General features: G+C 36.4%; 1 protein-coding gene across 5 annotated transcripts in view; it reads right to left on the bottom strand.

Moving 5' to 3' along the window:
• The window catches only part of TRAPPC8 (trafficking protein particle complex subunit 8), a 57,006-nt gene that overhangs the window by 1,675 nt on the left and 30,658 nt on the right, over window positions 1–24,673 (bottom strand). For 3 of the 5 annotated variants that reach the window (XM_065830604.2, XM_065830607.2, XM_065830609.2), the window contains 16 exons: window positions 23,804–23,912; window positions 22,926–23,120; window positions 22,621–22,751; window positions 21,472–21,546; window positions 20,643–20,769; window positions 19,465–19,622; window positions 18,207–18,646; window positions 17,300–17,447; window positions 15,907–16,003; window positions 13,562–13,630; window positions 13,408–13,448; window positions 11,560–11,745; window positions 10,881–10,982; window positions 3,901–3,948; window positions 2,330–2,475; window positions 754–843 (listed from right to left, as the gene is read on the bottom strand). In XM_065830604.2, coding sequence (XP_065686676.1) covers window positions 754–843; window positions 2,330–2,475; window positions 3,901–3,948; window positions 10,881–10,982; window positions 11,560–11,745; window positions 13,408–13,448; window positions 13,562–13,630; window positions 15,907–16,003; window positions 17,300–17,447; window positions 18,207–18,646; window positions 19,465–19,622; window positions 20,643–20,769; window positions 21,472–21,546; window positions 22,621–22,751; window positions 22,926–23,120; window positions 23,804–23,912 — 2,162 coding nt within the window. The remainder of the gene's footprint in view (window positions 1–753; window positions 844–2,329; window positions 2,476–3,900; window positions 3,949–10,880; window positions 10,983–11,559; window positions 11,746–13,407; window positions 13,449–13,561; window positions 13,631–15,906; window positions 16,004–17,299; window positions 17,448–18,206; window positions 18,647–19,464; window positions 19,623–20,642; window positions 20,770–21,471; window positions 21,547–22,620; window positions 22,752–22,925; window positions 23,121–23,803; window positions 23,913–24,673) is intronic. The other 2 variants (XM_065830606.2, XM_065830608.2) reach the window with 1 other exon arrangement.

Below are 24,673 nucleotides of genomic sequence, written 5' to 3'. Positions count from 1 at the left end.
TTTTGTTTGTGTTTAGGAAGCTTCAAGGCACAGGATTACAGAATCCTTTCAAATTATCTCACAACGCTGTTAACAAAACTTGATCATCTTGTGAAAACACACCCAGATCAGTGAATAGCTTCCTAGCCTTAACTGATAAATAAAACAGACCTAAGTCTTCTGTTCTCTATTTCTGAACCTCTATATTAGGCCCTGGGCTTCTAATTTCTTACTTGCCTGGACATGCTGTTGGCAAGAAGCAAATTCTCACCATGACTAAGCCTATCTCAATATCTTTACAATCTGCCTTCCGTCCCACCACAAATATTCAGTCAGGGATTCCACAACGTCTATTTTGTGGTAAGCAGACCAAGTAGCATTATGTCTACTGGTGGGGGACGGGACAGCTGGCATCACTCAAACCATAAATGAGTTAAATTGCCCCATTTTAACAGAAGTACTTAACAATGTATATTTAACAAAGTAAGGTTGCTGAAGCTTGTATTTCACTAGTTCAAGCACTTCCACTTTCCTGCAGAGTTTAATTGGAGACACAACTCAAGGTTCTGTCTTAGCAACAGTCAGAAGCAAAGTTAAACTGAGCACCAACTGAAGACTCCCATTTGACTATCTGAAGCCTTCATCACCTTCCATTCTTTCAAAGAAACCACTGTTGAAAAAAATCCTATTCTAGATTTTCACCACAGTTAACACATTACAAGATTCCCCAAAACTAGGAAGCATTCTCAGAAAATATTGTTTTATTAACATTACCTTGTTGTTTTATGCCGCAAATCAATCATTACATCTACAACAGCCTGGGAACAATTGGAAAGTAGGAGAGTGACAGGTACCAGACAGAGGCTGCAAAGAGAAACAGTTCCATTGTAAAGGAAAAGAAGGCTTACTCTGGATAGGCTTAATTGTACTCTTTAATAGTTAAAATAAACTTCAAGTAATATAAAATTAACATGTAGTTGTCTATTATGAAACAGCCAGTGTACACAGAGTTTCCTATAATAAATGCTGTTAATTGAGGCAAACAGCATTGGTTGAATTGAGCCAATCAAAATTACCACCCTCCTTCAGCCAGCTGAGAAAGCCAATCAAATACATAAATGATACCTTAGTTTACAGGAAGTCTACTGTTACAACAAGAGACATTTTAGAATTGGATAAAATGATCCACTGTGCTACTCTCTGAACCACTGTTTAGCACATTTTGTCTTGTATTTTTCTTTTGCACTGTCTCCCGTAGAGGAATTGCGGGCATCTGACCTAAAGCTTTAGCCAGAACAGTGCCCAAACAGAAGAGACAGCACATACATATTTGGTGTTAATTTAAGTCTTTACCCTGAATAAAACTAATACAAGTTGCTCACAATTAGTAGGATTATTTTTGTCAGTAATGCTGCAGCAAGAAAGTCACAGGCAGACACACAAACTACTGCAGTTGAAACAGCTCTATGTATGCAACAAGTGACTTATGTCACTGGAATTCCTTGCCATTGCTTAATAGTTTAAACAGCCTAAACCTGACTATTAAGAAAATAACAATTAGCAACTATAATGAATAAACTATGAACTTGTTACTAGAATAATGCATACTTTCTAACTGTCATGAAAATATGCCACCTTATAAAATGTTTAAATGTTAGATTTTATAACGAAAGAAATCCCTCTCTTTTGGCAAATTACTTGTACTAACTGAAATTTTAGAAGAAAGTATAACACAGAGTTCTCAGATAAAACAACTGAAACCTAAACATGTATAGTTAATTTCATATGTGGAAATGAATCCAGAGGGCTGTGTTCAGATCAATTTTGAAAGACTCAGGGATTTTACAGGCTCCAACTAATTTACTGTAGCATTCTGCTTTTTGACAGAGGTTAATTCTGATTTTCTTCCAGGAGACAAGTCACAGTGATCTAAACTGTAATGACCTTTCCTTCCAACATAAATCAGAATTACGTGCAGCTAATCTTGGCAAGTCAGATGCTGCAAACATAGCAGTTTTTGACTTAAATGTACCACTTACTTTCTGTCTAGATCCTCAAAGTAGTCACACTGTTTACTCTAACACCAAAAATAAACAAAAAGACCGCAGTTTTTCTATCAGTGTGTTTGATAACATTAGTAGTTAACACGTGGTCTTAATCAGTTTTTCTAAATGAAACTTTCATTTTAACACACAATTTCAAAGCAGTTTTAAGAATTGAGCAAGACTTTACCTTTGCATACCAGACTTCTATATTTCATCTTATTTAACATAACCCACATAGTATCTCTCAACACGATATGTCAAATTAACAATATTTTGAAAGTTTCAAACAAAAACAGTACACAAACCTTTTTTGATGAAAAGAATGATTGAAAGACTCTGGATAATGAAGACTTGTCTTGATAAGATTAGAAAGCTGCTCTGGTGTTGGTCTTGCAGGTACTGGTGTGTTTTCTGGTCGAAAAAACTTTAAGAGAACTGTTTCTGGTAATTCCTGAAACAAATTCAGATGACATTTAAAATATTGACATATGGTAGTGTGCAAACACAAACACAAGAAATCCAGTCACAGAACCTACAGTTTTCCTTTATGAACTACAACTCCAGGGAAACAAGTCTACAGCATCGTGAAGCTTACCAGTTTTTCTGATGTGTTTTGTATGTAAGTGTGCTGGAGGAGGAACTGATATGATTGATTTGTTAGTATCTTTTGAGACAGATTTCACAGCTGCTTGTGAAAACACTACCTGGGCGACTTTCACAAAAGCATGCTGTTGCAGTGGATTGCTAGTGTTCGGTTTTGGTTTGTTTATAAGAAAAAAGGACAGCATCTACATAGTTCCCTGTTCAGCATCTATACCTTAAAAAAAGGGAAGTTCACAAAAGGAAAATCAATAGCCAAGTTTCACAAAACAGATCCAAAGTAATGCAAGCAGAAATTTATAGGGACATGCTAACAATGACAGAAGAATTTAATAATGTAGAGTGTCTTAAAAATCATATAGCAAGCTCTTGCAGATATGGAAGATACCTTTTCCCCAGCTGAAAGCCCAAGCCAAGCTCTGACACACTACTTGGGATTCATCCTAACCCCGTGGGTAGAATCAGTCTCTGAAGCAGAATAAGGCAGATGCTACAGAAAGATGCAACACCAATTGAGGCCATCAGGCTGCTTTTGGTCCAGCATTACAGCACTACTATAACTCTAACATCATCTAAACTGTTTTGCCAAGAGAATTTATTTGGGAGGAATGTGACATTTCCCTACAAATCTATTCTGCAAAAAGACCACCTTTAGAAGGAAGAAAAAGATTTAAAAATAAAAGGAAAAAAAGCCACACACAAAACAACCAACAACCAAAACTAATTTGCAGCAATAAATGTAACTACTAAAGGCAAGTGAAAGAAGACTTTTTAAAATCCATCAATAAGTGTAACAAAGGAATACTTTTCATTTAAGGGTGATGGACTTAAAGTTGAGAAGAAATACTATTAGCAACAAAACCTGACTCAAAACAACAGATACTCTAGGAATTCTGCAGTATGTATAAACATCTCAGTCACTGTTTGCCTGTGCTAGCAACACTGGGAAGACATCATATGCTTTATCAAGCTTGTAATTCTTTCCTCTTAAAAGGAGAAGTAGGGTGTTTTTTTCAACATAATTTGAGAAGAAAAAACAAACCACAAACAGTAACAATGAAATACATTTTAAACTATGAATTAATATGGTATTTCCATGGGTATTTAACTTGATGAAAATTGACAGCATGAAACATACTGGCCTCCAGAGATGAGATTATCAGTTTTCATTCAAATTGATCTTTCCCCTGAAGTTACAGTCCAACCAGTTATTCAACGCCCTCTTCAACCACATATCAATATCCTACACACTGTAGTTTGCCCTAGAGTCAATTACCTGTTCCAAGTCCTCCCAATCAGAAATCCCGAGTATTTTTTTTAAACCCTACAAAAGACAAATACGAATGTTTATCTCTACAAACAGACAAGAACATCATGAAATGCAGCAGGAACATTTACTGGTCAAAGCGTAGAGTGCCATTAAAATTTCAAAATTTAGTTCCCATATTATACCTCTCTTGAAGGACTGGAAGGCAGTAAGATTAACCATTTACCATCACAGAGCTAGACATTAATTCCAGACAGACTTCGGGTGTCAGATTCAAAAAAAGAAATCTGTGTCTCCAAGTTCAGCTGCTCAAAGTCTAGGGGTTTTTGTAATTGTGTACCTAGAATAAAGGCTGAGACACGACATTTAGTACATGCTTCAGGAGAGAATCAAGTACTTCCAAATGGTAACCAAGAAGATATGCATACAGATCAGGGAGCTACCTAAGAGACAGTCAATAAGAAATGCTAAGTTTAAGGATGCATTAAACTCCTGCCTTACTCTTAAGCTTGGAAAATTTGATCAAGGCTAAAAAAAAAAAAAAAAGCCCATAACTACTTGGGCACCTGTACCCTCCCTTCAAGAATATGCACCAAGCTGAAGAGCCTCAAACTTTTGACTCTTTATACTTAGAAACAAAGTAAAGCTAATCCAAGAATTAAACAGGTGGTATTTTGTTGCTGAACTCCTAGAGTACCAGCCCAAATGGAGTATTGCCTTTTTAAATGCAAAACCAAAAGTCCTGAAGTCCACTTGTTGATCCATCATGGTTCCTTGCAAAGCCTCCAGAAGTGCCATGGGCTCCAGAGATGGTAAGCACCATTTACTGCATACAAGGTGGCCACAACAATGGTTAAGGCGTAGTTCAAAGGCCTCATCCGCACATACTGGTAGAGTTACAGATGAAATTGACTGGAAGAGACTTCATCATAAGAAGAGTTTGGAAGAACCGGATGAGGGACTGGTGGTTTTTGTTATTGTTTTAAATGTTATACCTACATTTTTAAGCTTTTTGGTTTTTGCCTAAAAACATGCAATAGGTAGTAACATCAGAACCACACTGTTCCCAGTTAGCCTCCAAGAGCTACAAACGGTGTATTTGGTGCTAGGGAAGTTGTTTCTACTTCCAGAAAGCTTTTTGATGCCCAAAGCCATCTACAAAGGTGAGCTTCACACACATATGTTAAAACTAGACACAAGCTTGCTGTTCCTAGGGGAATAATCTCAACATCTTCACTTATTCAGTAGTTACAAAAAAGCCAGGACCTTTAGAGTCTGATGTTTTGCTAACCTGAAAAAGAGTTATATATTATCCCTACTTAAACTTCTGAAATTGTGTATTTGTCATTCGCACTGGTTTTAGGTATCTCCTGCAACTGTACTAATCCAAAGTTTGGAAAAAATCAAAATTTACACCATTCAAATCATCTTCTGTGTTATGTCATAGATGTAATAGACAGGTCTATCCATGACACATTCCATAATCTCTTAGAATATACTTTCAATTTGAAAAATTCTTCCTTTCCATTAGATGGATGGACATGGTATCTTCATATGCAGTCCTATTAAAGGATATTTATACTTTAATATTAAAATCTGCAATTTTGAAAACAAGTCTTCTCAATTACTGGGTCAATGTGCTCTTAAACACATCAGAAAAAGTTAAACATCACAGCTTCTTTTCCAAGTTCTATAGACATTCTGCAGACGTGCCGCATAAAATCATGTTACACATAGTCAGAAGGATTATTAACATGCTCAGTCAAGTATGAGGGACCGCTACGCGCAGCATAGAAGAAAAGCTGAATAGAAAACTCTTGAATAACACTAAGCATACATAAAAGCAGAATACATTAAAGCAACAGAATAAGAGTGAGATACAGCAAGATCCCAAGTGATGTGTCTTTCTCCATTTTCCATTTTAGCTCACAGAACTCCCATTTTAAAACATCAGTTTTAAGCTGGTTTTCTTTACAAAGTGACTCATTTATACTCAGTCTAGTTCGCAACAACAGAAATGACTCCATGGACAGTACTCTACTAAGACACCAGTAATAATACATTTGAAAACAAATATCATCAAGTCTACAGTCCATCAACATGTAAAGCAGCAGATAAAATTTTCCAGCCATTTGGAGTATTTCATTCATGACAATCACATAAGCCCATCCTCCCAAATCAGTACAGTAACTGGTACATTAATTGATGCAACTGAGTGAAAAATGTACACTTCAGCTCTTGATGTTTGACTTTAAGAATTTTGCTTTCCCACCACCAATCTGGTTTAAATGAAGTCTTAAATCCATTCCAACAGTCTATGTTTGATTCAAGTATCCCTTCCTATGTATCCTGAAATAAAAAAATCTGAACTAGCACTTCCAGTAATTTGCTGTTAGGAAAAATAATGTTATTTAAACCCTACCCTCTCCTGCCTTTCAAAAATTCCTACTTCCAACCCAACTGTTCTTGGCTCACTAAGTTGCATCCATATTAAGAAGCAGTGTTAGCAAAAACTATCATCTCTAAAGTGAAACACTGTCAAGAAGCCCACATCCATGCTGTATGCATTTTATGGATTTTACATTGGGCTAGCACTGGCCTAATCCACAGGACTAAAGGAGCGGCCCAGAAGCACATTACATGCAGTCCTGGAGCACATCTGGATTAATTCTGCCTGGAAGGTATCCACTTTGCGGATTACAAGACCACAATGAAAACAGAGGGCTGTAAATGGGGACAGTCACTTAAATAAAAGTATACCCGATGTAAAACACACTTGTAGATACTTTATCTCATCTACACTTCAGTCAAAACTAAGTTCACACTCACATGCTGATGCGTTTCAGAAGGATGGATGTGCTACTCCCACCATGCCAAGTGACCAGCCTCTCCTAGACTCCTCCTCACCTTGCAGCAGCATGAAGTCTTTGCCAATCTGAAGTTTGGCAAATGCCCCAGCCCAACACTACCGCTTCCACCCCCCCATATTACCCTGTACTTTTCCTTCAGAATCTTTAGGATTGAATTCACCAAATTGGAAAAATGAGAGACAGCAATAAGACGTAATATTGATCAACAGCCCTGACTGCAAATGAATGTTTAAAGACTAAGTTTGTCCTCTTATTAAGTTAATGTAGAGAGGTCAAGAACAAGAAATAGCATAGCTGTATTTCAGATGCAATCATACATCGACCTTCAGTTCAGCCTGGTTCCATGAAAGCAAGTTTCAGAAGAGAAACAACCCATAGCAGTACCTTTGTAAAAAAACCCCAACCATTAGTTACAAACACGCAGGTAATTTTTATTAGTGAGGCTTTTACTACTTCAGCTCAAACAGCTACTGCTACATCTGTTCAGACCTGTTCCCTTTACTAACACCTTATGTGATTTATTCTTAACATACTGTTGCTAGTTATTCATGTATCACTTAGTGGCATCTATTGTATTTCCGATTCAAGAATAAACCCTATTTTTCCCTACTTTTAGCAAAAGACCATTTTTTCAAAAAGACAAGTGAAACAAAGGATAGGAAGATGAATGTTTTCTATATTATTCAGAGAGCTTTCAATATTCTTTAAGTGTTCCTTCAGCACATTACATTGTATAATTCCGAACTTCCAGAACATAAAGATGTAAGTAGTTCATCACATCACCTGATAAGCCTACTGTGTTCAGTAACCTATGCTCAAAAGCAGTGCTATTTTAACAAATCGAAAACCCTGTAGTATAAACCACAACAACAACAAAATCTGTATTCAGTGACAGGAAACAAGTAAGCTTCAAAGTCATAATTATCATTGCCTTGGTTAGAACAAAAACAAGTTTCAAATTCTATTTTGAATAGACATGGGGAAAAAAAGGAAACACATGCATTTGAGCACCTAATTAAAATTTGTACAGAATTTTACTGTTATTTTCTTTCTTTTTATGCAGGTACATAAAGAAATTTTACCCAGAAAAATATTTTAAGCCTCCTCCAAGCCCCACCACCTTGCATTTTATAGAAACTAGAGGTTTTATCTTGATTTTATCAAATGCTATGTTAACTTATGGTACTGCGGTACAGGAACAATCACATCCTGCTGCCTGTTCCACACCTTGCTCCATGCATTACATGTTCCACAAGAAACCAAGCAGAAGTAACCACTTGTCCTTGCATCCCAATGAGCAGTCTCAACCTCTTCACTTAGACACAAGATAAAGATGACTATATCAGCGCACCCAACTCCTGCTTTACTGCAGATTTGCTTCCCTAGTCAATTCTAGAGTTCTAGAAGCTTCTATAAATCCAAATTAAATCCTTAAAAGCTGGCAAAGAGCTAGTCTGAGATAAACCATACTGACAAAGCAGTAGCAGTCAACCAACATGTCTAATTTAACCAAGATATAAAGCAAGCTATCCTGATTTTTTCAATGTAGTTATGTAAGAAAAAAAGGGGGAGGGGGGAGCAGAGAGAAATCATGTTTGTGTTTTCTCCATGTCTGTTGTGGGGCTGTTCTTTGTTGGGGATGACTGTATTGCCAGACAGACACAAAAATTGCTTTGCTGGCTGAAACAGCATGAAAATAAAGCAGTTCAAATCAAGAAGAAAGTCACTGAAGAACAACAAATAGAACACAGCAAGAAATGTAGAGACCAGACTCCTGCATCCTATGTGACACCCCACTCAGAATCTGCAAATAAATCCATTTTCTTCAGATCTGAGCAGCCCTTAATCATTTAAGTACTGGAAACCAGCATGCATCAGTAAAAAGCACGCATCTCCATCTCCCTCTGCTGTCTAGGCCACAGAATGCAACTATCTTCTATACTGTCAGCTCAAGGCATTGAAGAACAGTCGAGTTTCCAACCCCAATTATGACTTAGAGAATAAATACAGATTTACATGACAAATTGTTTGAATATTACATTGTAAGTCTCAAAACTATATACTGAAAACGTTAAGTTAGAAGTACTGTTTGGGCTTGGGATTTTCTCCACCTACCCCCACCCCTCCCAGCTCTTCACTGCTTGTATAACTTTAATACAAGAACAAAATAATTTAAAGACAATATGCAACCCTTAATAGATTAAGTACATTATTTTCTCTACTTAGCCTCCCTTAATCCTATTTTTGGGATTCTTTTAATTTTTAAATGTGGAGTGAACAAAGTAAACTGCTGCAATGTCTCAAATCACTTAATTTGTTATACTTCACCTCCCATCACAGAGGGGCTTATCCACTCACCTCAGAGTATAAAGTGCCAATTAAATAAAAAAGTAGTAAATGACCATATAGATTGTATCAATCCCTAGCAGTCCTGAGATTACAGGCTCTCAAAATTCCAAATCAAATCTGGGGTTTGGTTACTACGAGGACATAAAACTTATACATTTATTAAGAACCACCATTACTCTTATACCAGATTTCAAGTGCATCATAATGCAGATGCACTTTTGATTCCAGACACAGTACAGAATGTTACAAAGGAAGTAAGTTCCTTATGCTGAAGGACGTGAATACAATAAACAATGTACCATCAATCAATGAAAAAAATATTTTAGCGAGAGAATGCTGATATGGTAGCTTGTATTCCTCAAAACAGAGGAGGATACATCTGGATCCTCCTTGCTGCTGGTGGCAGAATTAGTTTCTTGATTCACTCCTACCTCTTCACTTCCCACCCATTTGCTAAAACCAGACCTCAATGACATCAAAAGTCCACAGTGTTTCCTTTCCTAAATTTAAGTGTCTACAGTGTGATCTACTGTTATACACATCCCTCGACAGGCAATGAATGGACAGTTGTCATTAACATTAATACAGCCTAGTATTTCTCAGCACAGTTTAAACCCACACATGCAAAGGCTTTTTTTTTTTTTTAGGGGGATTAAATGAAAAAATAAGTCTTCAGATATCAGAACTTAAATTTTCCTATTCTTCAGTATCAATGAACACCAGCCAGTTTGGCTCAAATTACATGCACCTTTCAACCTAATTTCATCTATTTCATAGCACAAAGAATTAAATGGAAAAATCATCTCAATGACGTAAAAATACTTCAAGGCTTATGAACCAAAGCTAGGTGCACAATTTCATAAGAACTGACTACTTATGTTATAGTATGATACTAACAGACCCATTTGTCCTATATTGTTTTCTTGACAAAATTAAGGTATAGTACTATTTGCTGCAACTTTGAGTAAGAGATCACAAAAAGTTATAAATTATGATTGCAATATCAGTAAAAACATAAGGAGAATGGCATCAAAACAAGAAGGAACAGCAATGTAATGCTCAGCAGAAGACTAAACAAGTACAAGACTTGTTTTTTCTTTTGTCATTTTGCACATCAATCTTCTTCAAAAACTAGTATAGAAGTTTTTACAGAAACTGTCTTCCATAGTTGTTACTGATTCATACCAGGAGACATCCACCAGTTTCTTACATATGCTATTTTCTTTGAACAATCAAACAGGCTATAAAGTTTCAAAGTGAAATAATACTATTAATAGGACACTTCCAATGGAGTTTTCAGAGTCTTTTCATCTGCTCCAGTGTTTTTGCTGTTCTAACATTTTACACTAAAGGCCTTCACTTCAGTTATCTGTAATAGTAGAATTTATAAAATAGATTTTGTAACACTTGAAAATAATTCCACCATTTTACTATTAACTTTGTTATGAAATAACTATTAACTTTGATGTAATACCATCAATAAGCTCCTAGTTCTACCCTGTAATACCACAGAACAGTTTACTCCAACAACTGCATAGCATTATACTTACTTGTATATTGCTTTCCTCATCTTAAACTGAGCCTAGCTATTTCAATATAGGTGACTAATCAACATTGAAGTTAGTCAGTCTGAATTATTTAGCAACAACACATATGTGATGTTAAGATACTACAAATGCACCCAAAGTGATTCCACTTATTCACAAGAAAACACATCAAGTCTTTTTCGGGAAAGAAGTAATTGGAAAGGAAAACTTCACCCTAGATTACCTGCTTCTGAGGAAATGAAAAAGCCTCCTTCCCAACTGTGTTAAGGGCAACATGATGCTGGCCCTCCAAAATAAGTTGCTTGTTGTCTTCCACAACATATGCCTACAGAATATAATACAAAGACATTAGCAGACCAGAAACTATCATAAGCTTCATAATACAGAATTATTGATTTTTCCCAACCTAAGTAGAAGATGTACTGTTCAAAACCTAAAGGCTAGCATGACATTTATTTTATGTCTATGCCTTTAATTTTGCAAGTACAGAAAACTGCTGAAATTCAGTCTGCCAATTTCTACTACTTAATATTTGCATTCTGGTAAATGAGATAATCTTCTCCAAAGCAGACTGGGTCACTCTTACATTTCGATCACAGAAGCAAGCATTAACAAATACCTTGGCTTAAGATCTCAGTTTTTCTCTTTTAAAAAGTGAACTTGTAAGAACTGGGTGCACCCAGAGTAATGTAAAACCAATTAAGCGTACTTATTACAGTAACAGCTATTAAGACTGTTTTGCTTCTTGACATTATTTCATTTGCCTGTTTCCAAAAAAAAAAAAAAAAAAGACGTCAGCCATGAATTTTGTATGAGTATGCTTGAAAGTTCAGGAAGTCATATTAAGTTATTTTCTAAGTCAAGTTTCATAGCCAAATTACAAAGGTCTTAACCATACATACCTTCCACAGTACAACAATGTTCAAATCAACTTCACTGCATCTTTGTATCAATCTGACTGTCTCATCAAATGATTGTTTTGTAGCCCTTTGTGATGCATGAGTATGAGATTGCACATGTGTTCTTTTAAATTCAGAGGATAAGCTTTGAAAAAAAAAGTCTGCACAAGGACTGGCTGAACTTATTATCTGTAAGAAAAAAAAAAAAGGAAGAGTGCTCTCAGAACAGGACACAAGCTGACAGCTCTAACAGAGCTCATCACTGTAGTATTTCCGTTCCATTATCTTGTTTTGCTTCTTCCCTCTGCAAACCTACAGGATGCCACACATCTTGCCCTGCTGGAGATCAGCCCTACCTAATGAGCTGTCTAAGGTAACACAGGGAAACAGAGCTATAGATTATCTACCTAAAACTACAAATAGCAACTTGGAAATAAGGCCTTTGATTATTACCACCAGACAGCCTACTGTGATACAAGCAGCACAGAAGAGAACTGTCACATGTAAGTCATTATTGCTTATTAATATCTTCTTGTTGGCTAGAATTATTTAGCAAAGTTAGGAACATACATTTTGCTAGCAAAGATAATAGATTGCACAGCATATTCTCCATGTGTAAGTACTGTGCTGTCTGTCAAGTTTGCCATCATCTGTGCTGAGCTTTTCCAACACCCAAAGCTTAATAAGGAAGCAGCAGTTTTAAGACTGACAGCAACGATACTTGGAGACAGCAGGATAAGTAAGAAGTTTCAGCTTCCTAACCCCTCCCTTTCAAAAAGGTTAGCCTTTCCACAACATGCTGTTGCAGAGCTGCTAATTGTTGCATTAGCAGAATACCCACACAATCTGCTTTTGGAGTAACTGTCTGGAAGGCAGGGCACCCTCCCTCCTCATCCTCCACTTAGAGAACATTTTCTTATAAGAAAGCTGAAGTTCATGCAGCTCACCAAATTTAAAAATGCAAAGAGGGATCATCTGCCTCAGATTTTTAGTTCTAACTTCAATTTATATGCCTATAAAATGAAATGGCAGTGAGTAGGCTTTCTTTTAAAAGCCAGATATGTATACAGAAAATGCACACTCAGCATAAAATAAGCAATCTGACATCCAGCTAACTAAATCCAGTATGCTAATGTGGATTTCTGATCTGATGTAAGTGGTCTGCTTTCCTCAGAACTTGGAAAAGCATTCACTGTACCAAGATTTGCTAAAAATTTGCTAAAAGGATTTTTCTTTAGCTGATATCTGTATGCTTAAAATGATTAAAAAGAGTGTGGTAGTCTAGAATCTCAAACTTTAAGAAAAAAAAAAAACAAAGAAAGACTCGAACTGAGTGCAATCTACATTAATGGGTTTGAAATTCTGGTACCTACACCAATCAATTTTCCTGATTTTTAGAATATGTGCAATTAGAATTTTTAACTCATCTTTGTAAAAATATAATTACAAAACAAAAAACAAATAGAACAACAATCTGACATCCACAGATGTCTACTAGGAGACTAGAGGGCTGGGAAATATTCAGAGGAACTGCTCTGAAAAGCTGGAAAGGAAGGGAAGATGTTAGCAGAAAAGTTAGCATTTCAATGTGCTTCTAAAGTAGTTCAGCTGTGGAGCTGGAAACTTAAAACTCTTGACCACCCACTAGCCTATACTATCTTACCTTCTCTTTGCAATAAAAAAGAGTTGACCTGGAAGACCGGTAGTTTTTGATGGGCAAAACTCAACTTCTTAACTATAAAAACACTGTTCCCATTTTTAAATTTTTAAAAAGGCCTTCGCTGCAATACTTGCACATGACAAGGATACCATGTGCAAGACAAAAATATGCAGTTGCACCCATTCACTCACCTGTTCATTTCCAAAGACAATGTCTGCAAATGTGTAATTTTCTAAAGGATAAAAAGAGAAGGCATTGTTTCAGCATCATGGGAAGCCACAACTTTAGCACACAGCATCCAAATAGTATTTTCTTCAAAATGTTCCCACATTCAGCAGAACCTACCTTCAGAGTTTTTGCATCTTACTGCTTTAAAACATAACTTCGCTCTCTCTCTGCTAGCGAGCTTTGTATCTGAAAGAAAAAGTTTGGTTATGTTGAAGGAGAAAAAATTGCAAAGACCCTCCTCATTAGCCAAAAGTCAGCCTTTAAACTTCACAAATAAGAAACACACTGATGATATTCAAAGCCTAACTAATCAAGCACAGCAACTACGTAGTAGTAAAGAAGATGCATCTTCTGCTGATCCCTTCCATCTACTTCTAGAGCAGGAAGGGAGCCATAGTACATAAAGGAGATAAAAAGAAAGAAGACAAAATATTCAGTTTACCTGACTGGTTCAACCTCAATATTAATAAGAGAGGAAGAGAGGTCTAGACTGATTTTTAAGTACATAAAGTGTCAGCATACAAGTGAAGATAAGAAGAAATGGCCTCAAGTTGCATAAGTGGAGGATTAGGTTGGACATGAGGAAAAATTTCTTCACGGCAAGGGTTGTCAGGCATTGGAACGGGCTGCCCAGGGAAGTGGTGGAGTCACTATTCCTGGAGGTATTTGGCTGGTACAAAAGGAACTGCAGTTTTTGCATTGTTGAAATTTACTGTTTGATATTGGAATACATTCTTAAATAAATGTGGTCATGTTACACATCATTTCCATGCACTTTTCTCACTTTTTTTTTGCCACTGACTTTCTATATGCTGGTTATTTTACATTGATTTTAGACTATGGAAACGACATTAGACAAAAAGCAAATTCCATCAATTTTCTTATTTGAGTTCAAAACCGAGTTGTAATGCACCAGAGATGACTCGCCACATCAAAGCTTTTGGTCCAGGAACTGCCGATGAACATACAATAAGTGGTTGTTCAAGAAGTTTTGCAAAGGAGACAAGGGCCTAGAAGATGAGAAGTGTGGTGGCCAGACACTGGAAGATGAAAATGACCAACTGAGAGTAAGCATCAAAGCTGGTCCTCTTACAACTACACAAGAAGCTGCTGAAGAACTCAATGTGGACCATTCTATGGTCATTCACCATTTGAAGTAAATGGGAAAGGTGAAAAAGCTTGATGAGTGCATGCCTCATGAGCTGACTGAAAATAAAAATCATAGTTTTGAAGCATCGAAAGTGGATTTTATACAACAACCAATGATGACCACGCCAGTGGCTAGACCAAGAAGAACCTCCAAAGCACTTCCCAAAGCCAAACTTGCACCAACAGAAGTCACAGTCACTGTTTGGTGGTCTGCTGCTGCTCTGATCCATTACACCTTGCTCAATCCCAGTGAAACCATTCCATCTGAGAAGTCTCCTCAGCAAATAAGATACACCAAAAACTGCAACACCTGCAGCCAGCACTGGTCAACAGAAAGGGCCTGATTCTTCTCCAACACAACGCCCAACTGCACATCCCACAACCAACGCTTCGAAAGTTGAATGAATTGGGCTACAAATTTTTGCCTCATCTGCCAGATTCATCTGACCTCTTAACAACCAACTACCACTTCAAGCATCTCAACAACTTTTTGCAGGCAAAACACTTACACAACCAGCAGGATGCAGAAAATGCTTTCCAAGAGTTTGTCAAATCCCAAAACACACATTTTTACATCACAGGAATAAACAAACTTATTTCTCATTGCCAAAACTGTGTTGATTGTAGTGGTTCCTATTTTAATTAGTAAAGATGTGTTTGAGCCTAGCTATAATGATTTAAAATCCACAGTCCAAAACCACAATTACTTTTGCACCAAAGTAATAATTCAAAGTGTAGATGTGGTGCTCATCACTTGGCAGTGTTGGTTAACAGTTTGACTTTGTGATCTTAAAGGTCTTCTCCAACCTAAAGGATTCTATAACATTCATTATATAAAATGACAGCACTTTTTTTTTCCCTAGAATAATTAGCATTTTCAAAAATTAGCAGCTTTTACTAGCTAATGCAGTATTAGTAATTCTGGTATATTTCTAATAACTGAATAAAGCACTTGTTAAATACTCTGTTGATCAGCTAAATTATACACCGATATGAATAACTAAAAGTAAAGGGACACAAACATATTTCTTGTGAGGCAAGTTATCAGTGAGCCCAGACACAGATTTCTCTACAACACAGAAATAATTTAATGTGTAAGTTAAGTCCACTTTTAAAATTAATGAAGTTTGAAAGTTATGTGTCAATATACTTTTCTTGAAACACTAACAAAAGAAGTGTTGTAGTATGTCTGAACAAAGTTTTTAGAAATCAGTTATTCTGAAAGCCAAATTAAACTTCTTGTAGGATTCTTTTAACTGTTGTTGTCAGGCAGAAGCCTGACTTGCCATCCTCTTGGTAATAAAGATACACACCTTTGTCTTCAGTCACATTAACAGATTTTTGAAGCTTCCAGTGCTTGCTATTACTTGAAACTTGTACTACATGAAATTCTTTAACGCCAGTCTCACTCTAAGGAAAAAAAAAAACCACCAAAAATTATGTCAAATAAGACCAATGACAATTGTAATGTTCCACATTGCATAATAAGTGTTCACTGCAAGGTGGTACTGTTAGAATCTTAATTTAACTCATTAGGCACACCATCCATAACACAGTTCTAAGGAGAAAAAAGAAGAGATTTAAGACCCACTGTAACATAAAACAGTCTCAGCTCACAGCAACTTCCGATTCCAGTAATCAAAGCCACATGAAAAGAAAAAAGATTCCACAGAAAAAACACCCACAAGCTAGCATTTCAGATTAAGACAACTATAATAAACCCTAGGCTTTTAACTCTAATGCAGAACACTGCCCACAAGGACACTTAGTTTCCAAGATTACTTTAGGAATATTGCTAGATCACAAATCCCAAAAATACTTTTTTTTGTTTGTTTGTTTAACATATATACACAACAAAACGTAGCTTTTGGCATTGGTTTCCTTTCTTGGAAAGAGTTGGAAGTGGAAAATTAAGTCTCAAAGTGTTATCTGTTAACGTGGTGAGTACTTTATGGAACATTTCTTCTCAAAGGAGGAGTGGAGAATATTCACTTTAGCAGCTAAAGGAAAAGAATAGCACACACACCCCTTTAAAACAAAATGACAAATCAGCTCAGCAATTTCACTACCAGCTAAATGTCCAAGAATTCTATAAACAGGATTCAATTACCTTACTTCATGGTTGAAAAAATAGGAGGAGCTTTAGCAAAAAAACAAACTATTGTGGTATGAAAAACTGGTATTTTTTCATTTGCTTTGCTAGGTCAACAGATCACAATAGACATCTGTCTTTGGATCATATTTGAAAAAAAGTCATTTAGAATTTGGTAATAAATGTAAACAGAGAAGCTTCCTTCAAGTTGAAGCTTAAATTTTTACTTCATATCACCACTAATTCTACCAGTGTTTTCACTGAAAGTTTGCAGTGGGCACAGGTTGCCTCATTCAGAACGATCTTGAAAACTGTAATCATCAAAAACGTTAATGAATTTGGAATAACCTTCCTAGAAGTCTTTTTCAGACTCTGAATTACAGTACTGGGATACACTTAGGACAGATAGTTACAGCAGACTTCCAGAGAGCTGAGATATAACTTAATATTAATACTCCATTTCCAACAGTGTCTGGAAAAAAATAAATATGCAAGGTTTGCTTAGTGTTTGCATAACAGTTGTAAAAAACCCTTTTACTTAAGTCTTGGTTCTACTGGTGATTCTTACACATCTGATCTTTAGAACAGCATTATTATTAAAAATAAGAACTTACAGTATTGATATTTTCTACATCCACAAACACCAACATATTGTCTCCTCTGCCTTCTTCATCTTCAAGTGCATTACTTCTGCAGACAGTAGCTCGAATATGCAGAGACCGGCTAGTACAAATAACTGCAGTGTGCCTTAATACTCTGTGACTAGGAAGTGGGAAGAAAGGGGAAGGAAGAAAAAGACACTGTGAGCAACCAGAACTGCTGTCCAGAGCCTGTCACTAAGAAGTTAAATTTTCATGTTAGTCATCAATATTAAGACCATTAAACTATTTATTCCTTTCAACCAAAGAGACTTTTCTTTTTAGTTTCCTATCAAAACTATTTTAACAATCATGCTGCAGGTAGGTGCTGTTCAAACATGCAGTCTCTTAGCCAGTTTTGAATACTGCAGAAATAGGTTTGTATGTTACCATGATAAGAAATATTTATGATGTAAGACAACTGCCACAGTGAAAAACAGGCATGTAGTAGCACAGGGACACCATGGATCTATTTAATGTCACCATATGTTTTGGAAAACAGACTTCTTGAGTAAATAAACCATAAGAGGCCCACTAGTTAGTCACATCTCCTTCATAAAAACTTGATAAAAAACATTTAGACAGAATACCACTGCATTCAACAAATTCCCCTGAACTGAGAATCTTGAAAGTTTACTTCTAGAACCATCACTATTCTGCCTTTTTCCAGACATGCTCAATCTCCAGGACTGTAGATTATAATTTCACATCGACATTAGACCATATAGCAGGAAAAAAAAAAAAAAATCATCGCTTACAGTAACAGATAACAGGCCACTTCTACAACATCACAGCAATCGAAAGAAATTAGTAAGATTTACATTGATGCTTACAATGTTTACAATGCGTCTAGTAAGTACGACCAAAAAAAGACAGAGCTTACCACATTTTTGAGTGTCTTTTAATACTTTCGTAGTAAAATAGAAAGTTAATTTCATGAACACCTTCTTCATCTGGTCCTCGTAACCACATTGGTAGCTGCACTGAAGCCCCAGGAAGAAGAATAGCATCAGGAAGTGGGACGTTTATTACTTCAGGTTGACCTGTGCCAACCCCAAAGTCTACAGAAGAAGCTGAAGATAGCAGTGCTGTACGCACAGAGGTAGGATCTGTCACAACAGTCTTGTAAGCACTACAGTTTTCAGAAGCTGAAGGACTTAGTGGCGTTAGAACAGCTGTATTTCCACCAAAAGTAAAAAATTCTGGATGCTTAGACACAACCTTCAGTGCAGTAAGAGGACACTTGCTTACATTCACAAATTCTACATATGCTTTTCTGATCTCTCCACAGAGAAGCCCTGTAGGAAAATTTATGAAGAACACCTGTATGGGAGAGAACAGAAGAAAAGAAAAACCTGAACACTGAGCCAAGTTACAAACAAATGAAAACAAGCACCAACGTATTTAAACTATATTGCTCTCTACAGCTTCCTGAGGAGAAGCAGAGAGCGAGGTGCTGAGCTATTCTCCATGGTACGCAGTGATAGGACACCAGGGAATGGTTCAAAGCTGTGCCAAGGAAGGTTTAGACTAAACATTAGGAAGCATTTCTTTACTGAGAGGGTTGCCAAATACTGGAACGGGCTTCCAAGAGAGATGGATGATGCCCCAAGGCTGTCACAGTTTAAGAGGCTTTTGGAGAATGTCCTTAATACCATACTTGAAGTCTGTCAGCCCTGAAGTGGTCAGGCAGCTGGACTGGATGATCACTGCAGATCCATTCCCACTGAAATAATCTGTTCTACAGAGCATTGTCATTAATCAGTTAGTCAGACCATTTTAATAACAGTAGGAAGGAAAACTGCTGTGTTTTAATTGAGCAACTTGAACTATTTTAGATGAATGGCAAGCAAATAGAAAAAGAAGCTTCTTTGCTTGATCACACTCACCTTGAAACTTGGCTACAAAAGCTGTTGTCAACTAAAATTCTATAAGGAATATAAATTTTCAGAACAGTGATTTGGAGGCTTCAAGTTTGACTTGAAGAAAAAAAACCCACCCAAGTTTGGCACTGACAGAGCAGAAGTAAACTGGAAAGATATGGCATTAACAAAGTTTAACATTTCATTGTTAGAATTACATTTATAAGCTCTGGATTCAGTTATTTCCTCAAAACCATCAAAAGAGAAGTAGCTACATACCTCCAACAAAGGCATTTCTTCTGTAATAATGGGATCTAAACGTCGATCAGGTCCATATTTAATAGATGTTTTTTCTTCTTTTGTGTTATTAAGTCGAGGCCCTTGGATTTCTAAATCTTGTCGTCCTCGTACAGATAATCCATTGGAGACAAATTTTCCTGAAACAATTTTTCAGAAGTTTGATATTTTTTAAATGAAGTAATTAACTTCCTTTCCTGAGAAGTGATACAAAGCTCCCTACCCCATCTCAAAAATCATTTTGATTTTTCTGTTAGTAGGTACATGCAGTGTTCATTGATTAAGCAGCATCACTGCTAACGAACTATTCAAAGCTTACTGTCACACAAAAAGCACCATTATTGCAAAGTTAGACAGCCAGTTACCCACTACTATGGACTTTCTCCACCCTTTAATAAGCTGACTAAAATTGGGGAGGTGATATTTCTTTTCTTTCCTAATTTCTGACAAGCTGGAAAAGTCTCCCAAAACATTTTTATTTCCTTCAAAGACCAACCACCACTCTCCAAAATTTTTTGTATTCCAAAGGTTTCCAGTTCATAGATAGCTAAACAAGCTACTTTATTTCTTTTAGACATTTTCAAGCGCGTGCTTTAATCCCCATTTTCTCCAACAACGAAGTTTTCACTGGTAGACAGTAAATGACTCAACAAAACAGATCCGGAAACATGCAATAAATAAGCCCTTTATATGTTAATATAAAGTCAGCGAAACTAGATAAAGTCAATATGGTTAAAAAAAAAACAGGTAAATTTAAATTTTGGAATCTACGCAAAGAACTTCAGCGCAAGATTTTGCTTTGTTAGCTTCCAACTTTTGTCTAAAAGACCCAGAAGAAAATGAACAGCAAAACAGTCAGTGAAAGCTGTTAAACATTCAACATGGCATAGACAGAATTTATTTTTTTTTTTAGTGGCTTCTGAATTTCCACAGATTTAAAAGGAACAATATGTATGGGTTTGCTAGAAGTTACTTCCTTTCTCATGGGATTCCTGCAGGTGCCAGTTCATTCTTTTCCTGTTCCAGTTGTTATCTTTTTTCCTACATCCTTACCTTGCATCACAGTAGTCAAACATTAAACACCAGAATTCAGTTCTACCCTGCAGGAGCCATGCCTCCCCCTCCCAGAGACACCCAGCTTAAGGGAGTAATACACTTACCTGTCTGTAATCCAATAGAAGGATCTATCCCATCTAATGTCACAGCACCCTGAACAGTGCCAAGATTATAAACAACTCCCAGAATATGTAGCTCCCCTGTTTGATGGGGAAAGAGCTTTAGTCTTGCCTGTGGAGATATGTTAAATTTTTGTTGTTGTTGCTACTAGAAAAAAGTATTATTATTACATTTAAATAACCAATTACTGAAGACACTCACAGCTACATTTACTTTATAGTTGTGTCAGATGTAACTGCATACAATAACTACAGGTGATTTACTGAATTCCAAGTCTCCTGTATACAGAATGTATCAAACCACTCCACAGATGAGAGATGTTCATTACATTAGGAAAGAATCCTAAATTGCAACAAAAATGAAATTCAACAGAGGCAGAGGTACAGAATAGCTGAAGTCGAAAAAGACCTCTGGAAGTCATCTTGTCCAACTCATCTGCTCAAGCCTCCTAGACCCAGCTGCCCAGGACTGTGTTAAAACAAATGGCTTTTATATCTCCAGTGATGGAGATTCCACAATCTCTACAGGCAGTCTGTGCCCAGTGTGCTCAGTCACCATCCCAGTTAAAAAAAAAAGTGTTTCCTGATGTTCAGACAGAGACATGTGTTTCAATTTGTGTGCACTGTGTCTTGTACCAACACATCCTCCCTTCAGGTATTTATACACACTGAAAAGATTCAGAAGTTCCAGTACTTCACGTATCAGTAATGTCTTATATAAGTTTAACATTAAGTTCAGACCATAACAAGTCTGACCTCCAACCTTAAAAGTTCAACACTGAAAAGACTTTTTACAACAAAGTACAGTACTTACCACTTTTGTCTCCTCACTATTAATTAAAAATTCTGCTATTGCTTCAGTTCCTATCATAGCATCTTCACACATTCCCTGAAAAGAAGAAACAGCTTTTCAGATATTATTACTCCTAGGCAGAAAAAGTGCCATAAATATTACTTCCCACACCTTTCCTAAAGTGCTCAAGGAAAAAAAGCATATAAGTTTCAGACTGCAGACAGTTAAGAGCAGCAGGTGCTGTATGTCCAGTTTTTCAGGCTTTCTGAACTAAAGCAGCAGAGTTAGAGAGCTCAGTAAACATCTGCTTGAGGGAAAGTTTAGATTCTTCACCATAAATTGGAATTCTGCATCAATTTCACTGATACTCACAGAAGTATTTATCACATCATTGAAGTAGCAGTTCAGATCAGAACGGAAGGGAAAGAATATGGCAGTCCCTAAGGTTTATTTATATGAAACTATGTTTATAACTCTGGCAAACACAGCAACCTTAGAGATCACTTATGTTCCAAATGCTTTTAGCCAGAAAACCAAATTATTAAGGAATTTGCTGTAATACTCAGTATTAGAACATTTTTAAACTTTAACAACATGAATGCGAGTACAGCCTTTCAGAGGGAAGTTCTTGCAGTATTAGTTGGAAGTGTTTAATGTTTTGATTACTTTATATTAACTACTTACTACTGTTTAATTACTTTTTAATAAAATAAACTTTTTCTTCTACTTGAGATACCACGATTTTCCTGTGTCATTCCAGCACAGTTTTTCAGAACTTAAATTTCACTATGTACAGTAGCTCAAGAAAAAGATATTTGATAATATACCTACTGATATCACAAGTCATTTCTGCTGGTCAAGGCTAGTGTGGCTCAAAATAGATGTACTACACATAAAATTAAACGTTGCGAGTATTTTGCTTTGCATTAAGCTTTACAGTACTCATTACAGTGTGTTTGTTAACTTGGCTGCTTTGTGCTCTATAGATCTATGAAAACAAACAATGCATAAAGAAATTCAGTAGCTACTTTTTTTGCACTCCCCCCCTCTTTTTTAATTTTACACTTAAAACAGTTGTTTTCCTATTACAGAATTTTGAAGACTTCAGTTAAGATACACTCTAACCATAGCTGTTTGCTTTTGGTTGAAAAAGAATGAAACTTTCCTTACCAGCTCTTTTGTTTCTCCATCACGTTTTGCATTGAAGTCTTTAGGTTGAAACTTCCATAGCAATGAAAGGTCAGTCAAAAGAAGTGGAACTTTGAGAGGGTTTCGGAAGGACACTTCTACAGTTATCGGTTCTGTTTTAAAAAAAGCGCAAGAAAATAATGACAACAGGATACCCTAACAACAAGCTGAAGTTTCACTTAAAGCATTCTTGTGCAAACAATTTGCATAAGAACATTGGTCTAAATCCACAATAAGACAGGGTATATTGTAACTTCATTTCTGAAGTGCATAAATCTTAACTTCACCTTCTATCACAGCAAGTGGAAATCTGGAGTTATCCGAGTAGCGATTCAAACAGAACTGTGTTGGTTGAAAGTTTGAAGGTATTATTCCTTTATTTATCACAGAAACAACCTGCTCCTCAAGTTCCTTCCACTGTTGTGATGATTCCGAGTCATACTCCTGATCCAGACTGACATGCGTAGCTGCCTGCTTTTCACCTGGTGTGAGTAAGGCAATCTCAGAAGATGAGAACAGCAGCAAGTACTCTTAAAATATTTTTAAGTTCTAAGTCACTGTCACTTTTATTTTACAATTGATTGAGATACACACACAGAAGACAATGTTGAAGATAATTTGAGTATACTTATATTTGCAAATTGTGGTATTCCAAGATTTTAGCATGCTACATGGTACACTCATATCACAGATTATTTTCACTTTATGACAGACTACATCCCCACAGTACAGCCCTGGTTTATACAAGAATTTCCACTCCGCTTACTTTACATTCAGGAATCACAGTATTTCAAACATTTCACCCAAGAGAAAGACAACTGTAAAGCTAATTTCTAGCATTGGCACTAGCACCTAGCATTTGCTAAAGCATTAATAATCCCTTTCATGAAGTACATTAGAGACTTGCATTGAAGCTTTCCAGCTATGAAAAATACTGGAAGTCAGCACAGTCACATATGCGGATTTCATATTTACACAGGAAGTATGAAAATATCTAGCAAGTACATATTAAGCTTAAGCTTTTCTTTTGAAATCTTATTTAAGAAGTTAACATCTTATATAATGATGGTGTTTGTTTTTTTTTTTTTTTAATGACACCAACTTTTGCATATGCTTTGGTTCCATAAATAAGTGACTTCAATCTGTTGACATAAAACTTTCTAACCTTCTGCTGGTCTTCGATCATGCCCAAAGAAAACACGGGTTGATGAGCTGTTAATATATGGTAAAGGAAGCTGCGGCAAGGGAGCATCAGGTGACAGCTGGGTTACGTTCTGGAGCAAAAGGAGGAAAACAATGTCATGGATTATGCAAATACATTATGTCCACACTCTACATTACCAATAATTGATTGATCAGGAAGATAAGCTATAAACACTCAATGTTTGAACAGGTAGTATTTTTAAGATCGAATGATTCATTTCAATCAACTGTTTTGATACTTTCTTCTGCTTTGACAGACTGAAGTAATATGTTTTCTTCAGTAACATTTTGAAGTTTGTGAGATAATTATTCTTTTGTTTTCAATAAAGATCTTAATCTGGCACTCTAATCATGTGGCTGCATGGCTGTCACAACTTTATTTGATGCAAAGCTTGACTCTCTAATTCAGAATTTGACAAGCTGCTTTCATTACACCACCACCATTACACAGCAGCTGACCTGTGGATTTAAACACTAGCTGAGTAATGTCCACCATAACTCAGCAAACACCACAGAAATCCTTTTTACAAGCTTTAAAAGACAATAAGTAACTACATGGCTGCAAATTGTGTGGTGATATCAGCACTAAACACCCCACAGTGTATACAGCATACTACCATCCAGAATCACTCATGAACTTACAGCCAACCCAGTGAGTAACTTGATCTATAAAAACATGTATTAAAGAATATAATGCACTACAACATGGATGGGGAGTACTTTATAGCAGCAAAAAGCTGACAGAGCTATCTAGTCTTTATTAATCATTTCTTACAATAGTGAAAGCCTCAAAAACCATTATAAATTGATCAAAAAAACCACCCAGATCCAC

Source organism: Patagioenas fasciata, chromosome 2 (genome assembly GCF_037038585.1).
Source record: "Patagioenas fasciata isolate bPatFas1 chromosome 2, bPatFas1.hap1, whole genome shotgun sequence".
Lineage (NCBI taxonomy): Eukaryota > Metazoa > Chordata > Aves > Columbiformes > Columbidae > Patagioenas > Patagioenas fasciata.
Note: the sequence above shows the minus strand (reverse complement) of the source record. Positions and strands in the feature narration are given on the sequence as shown.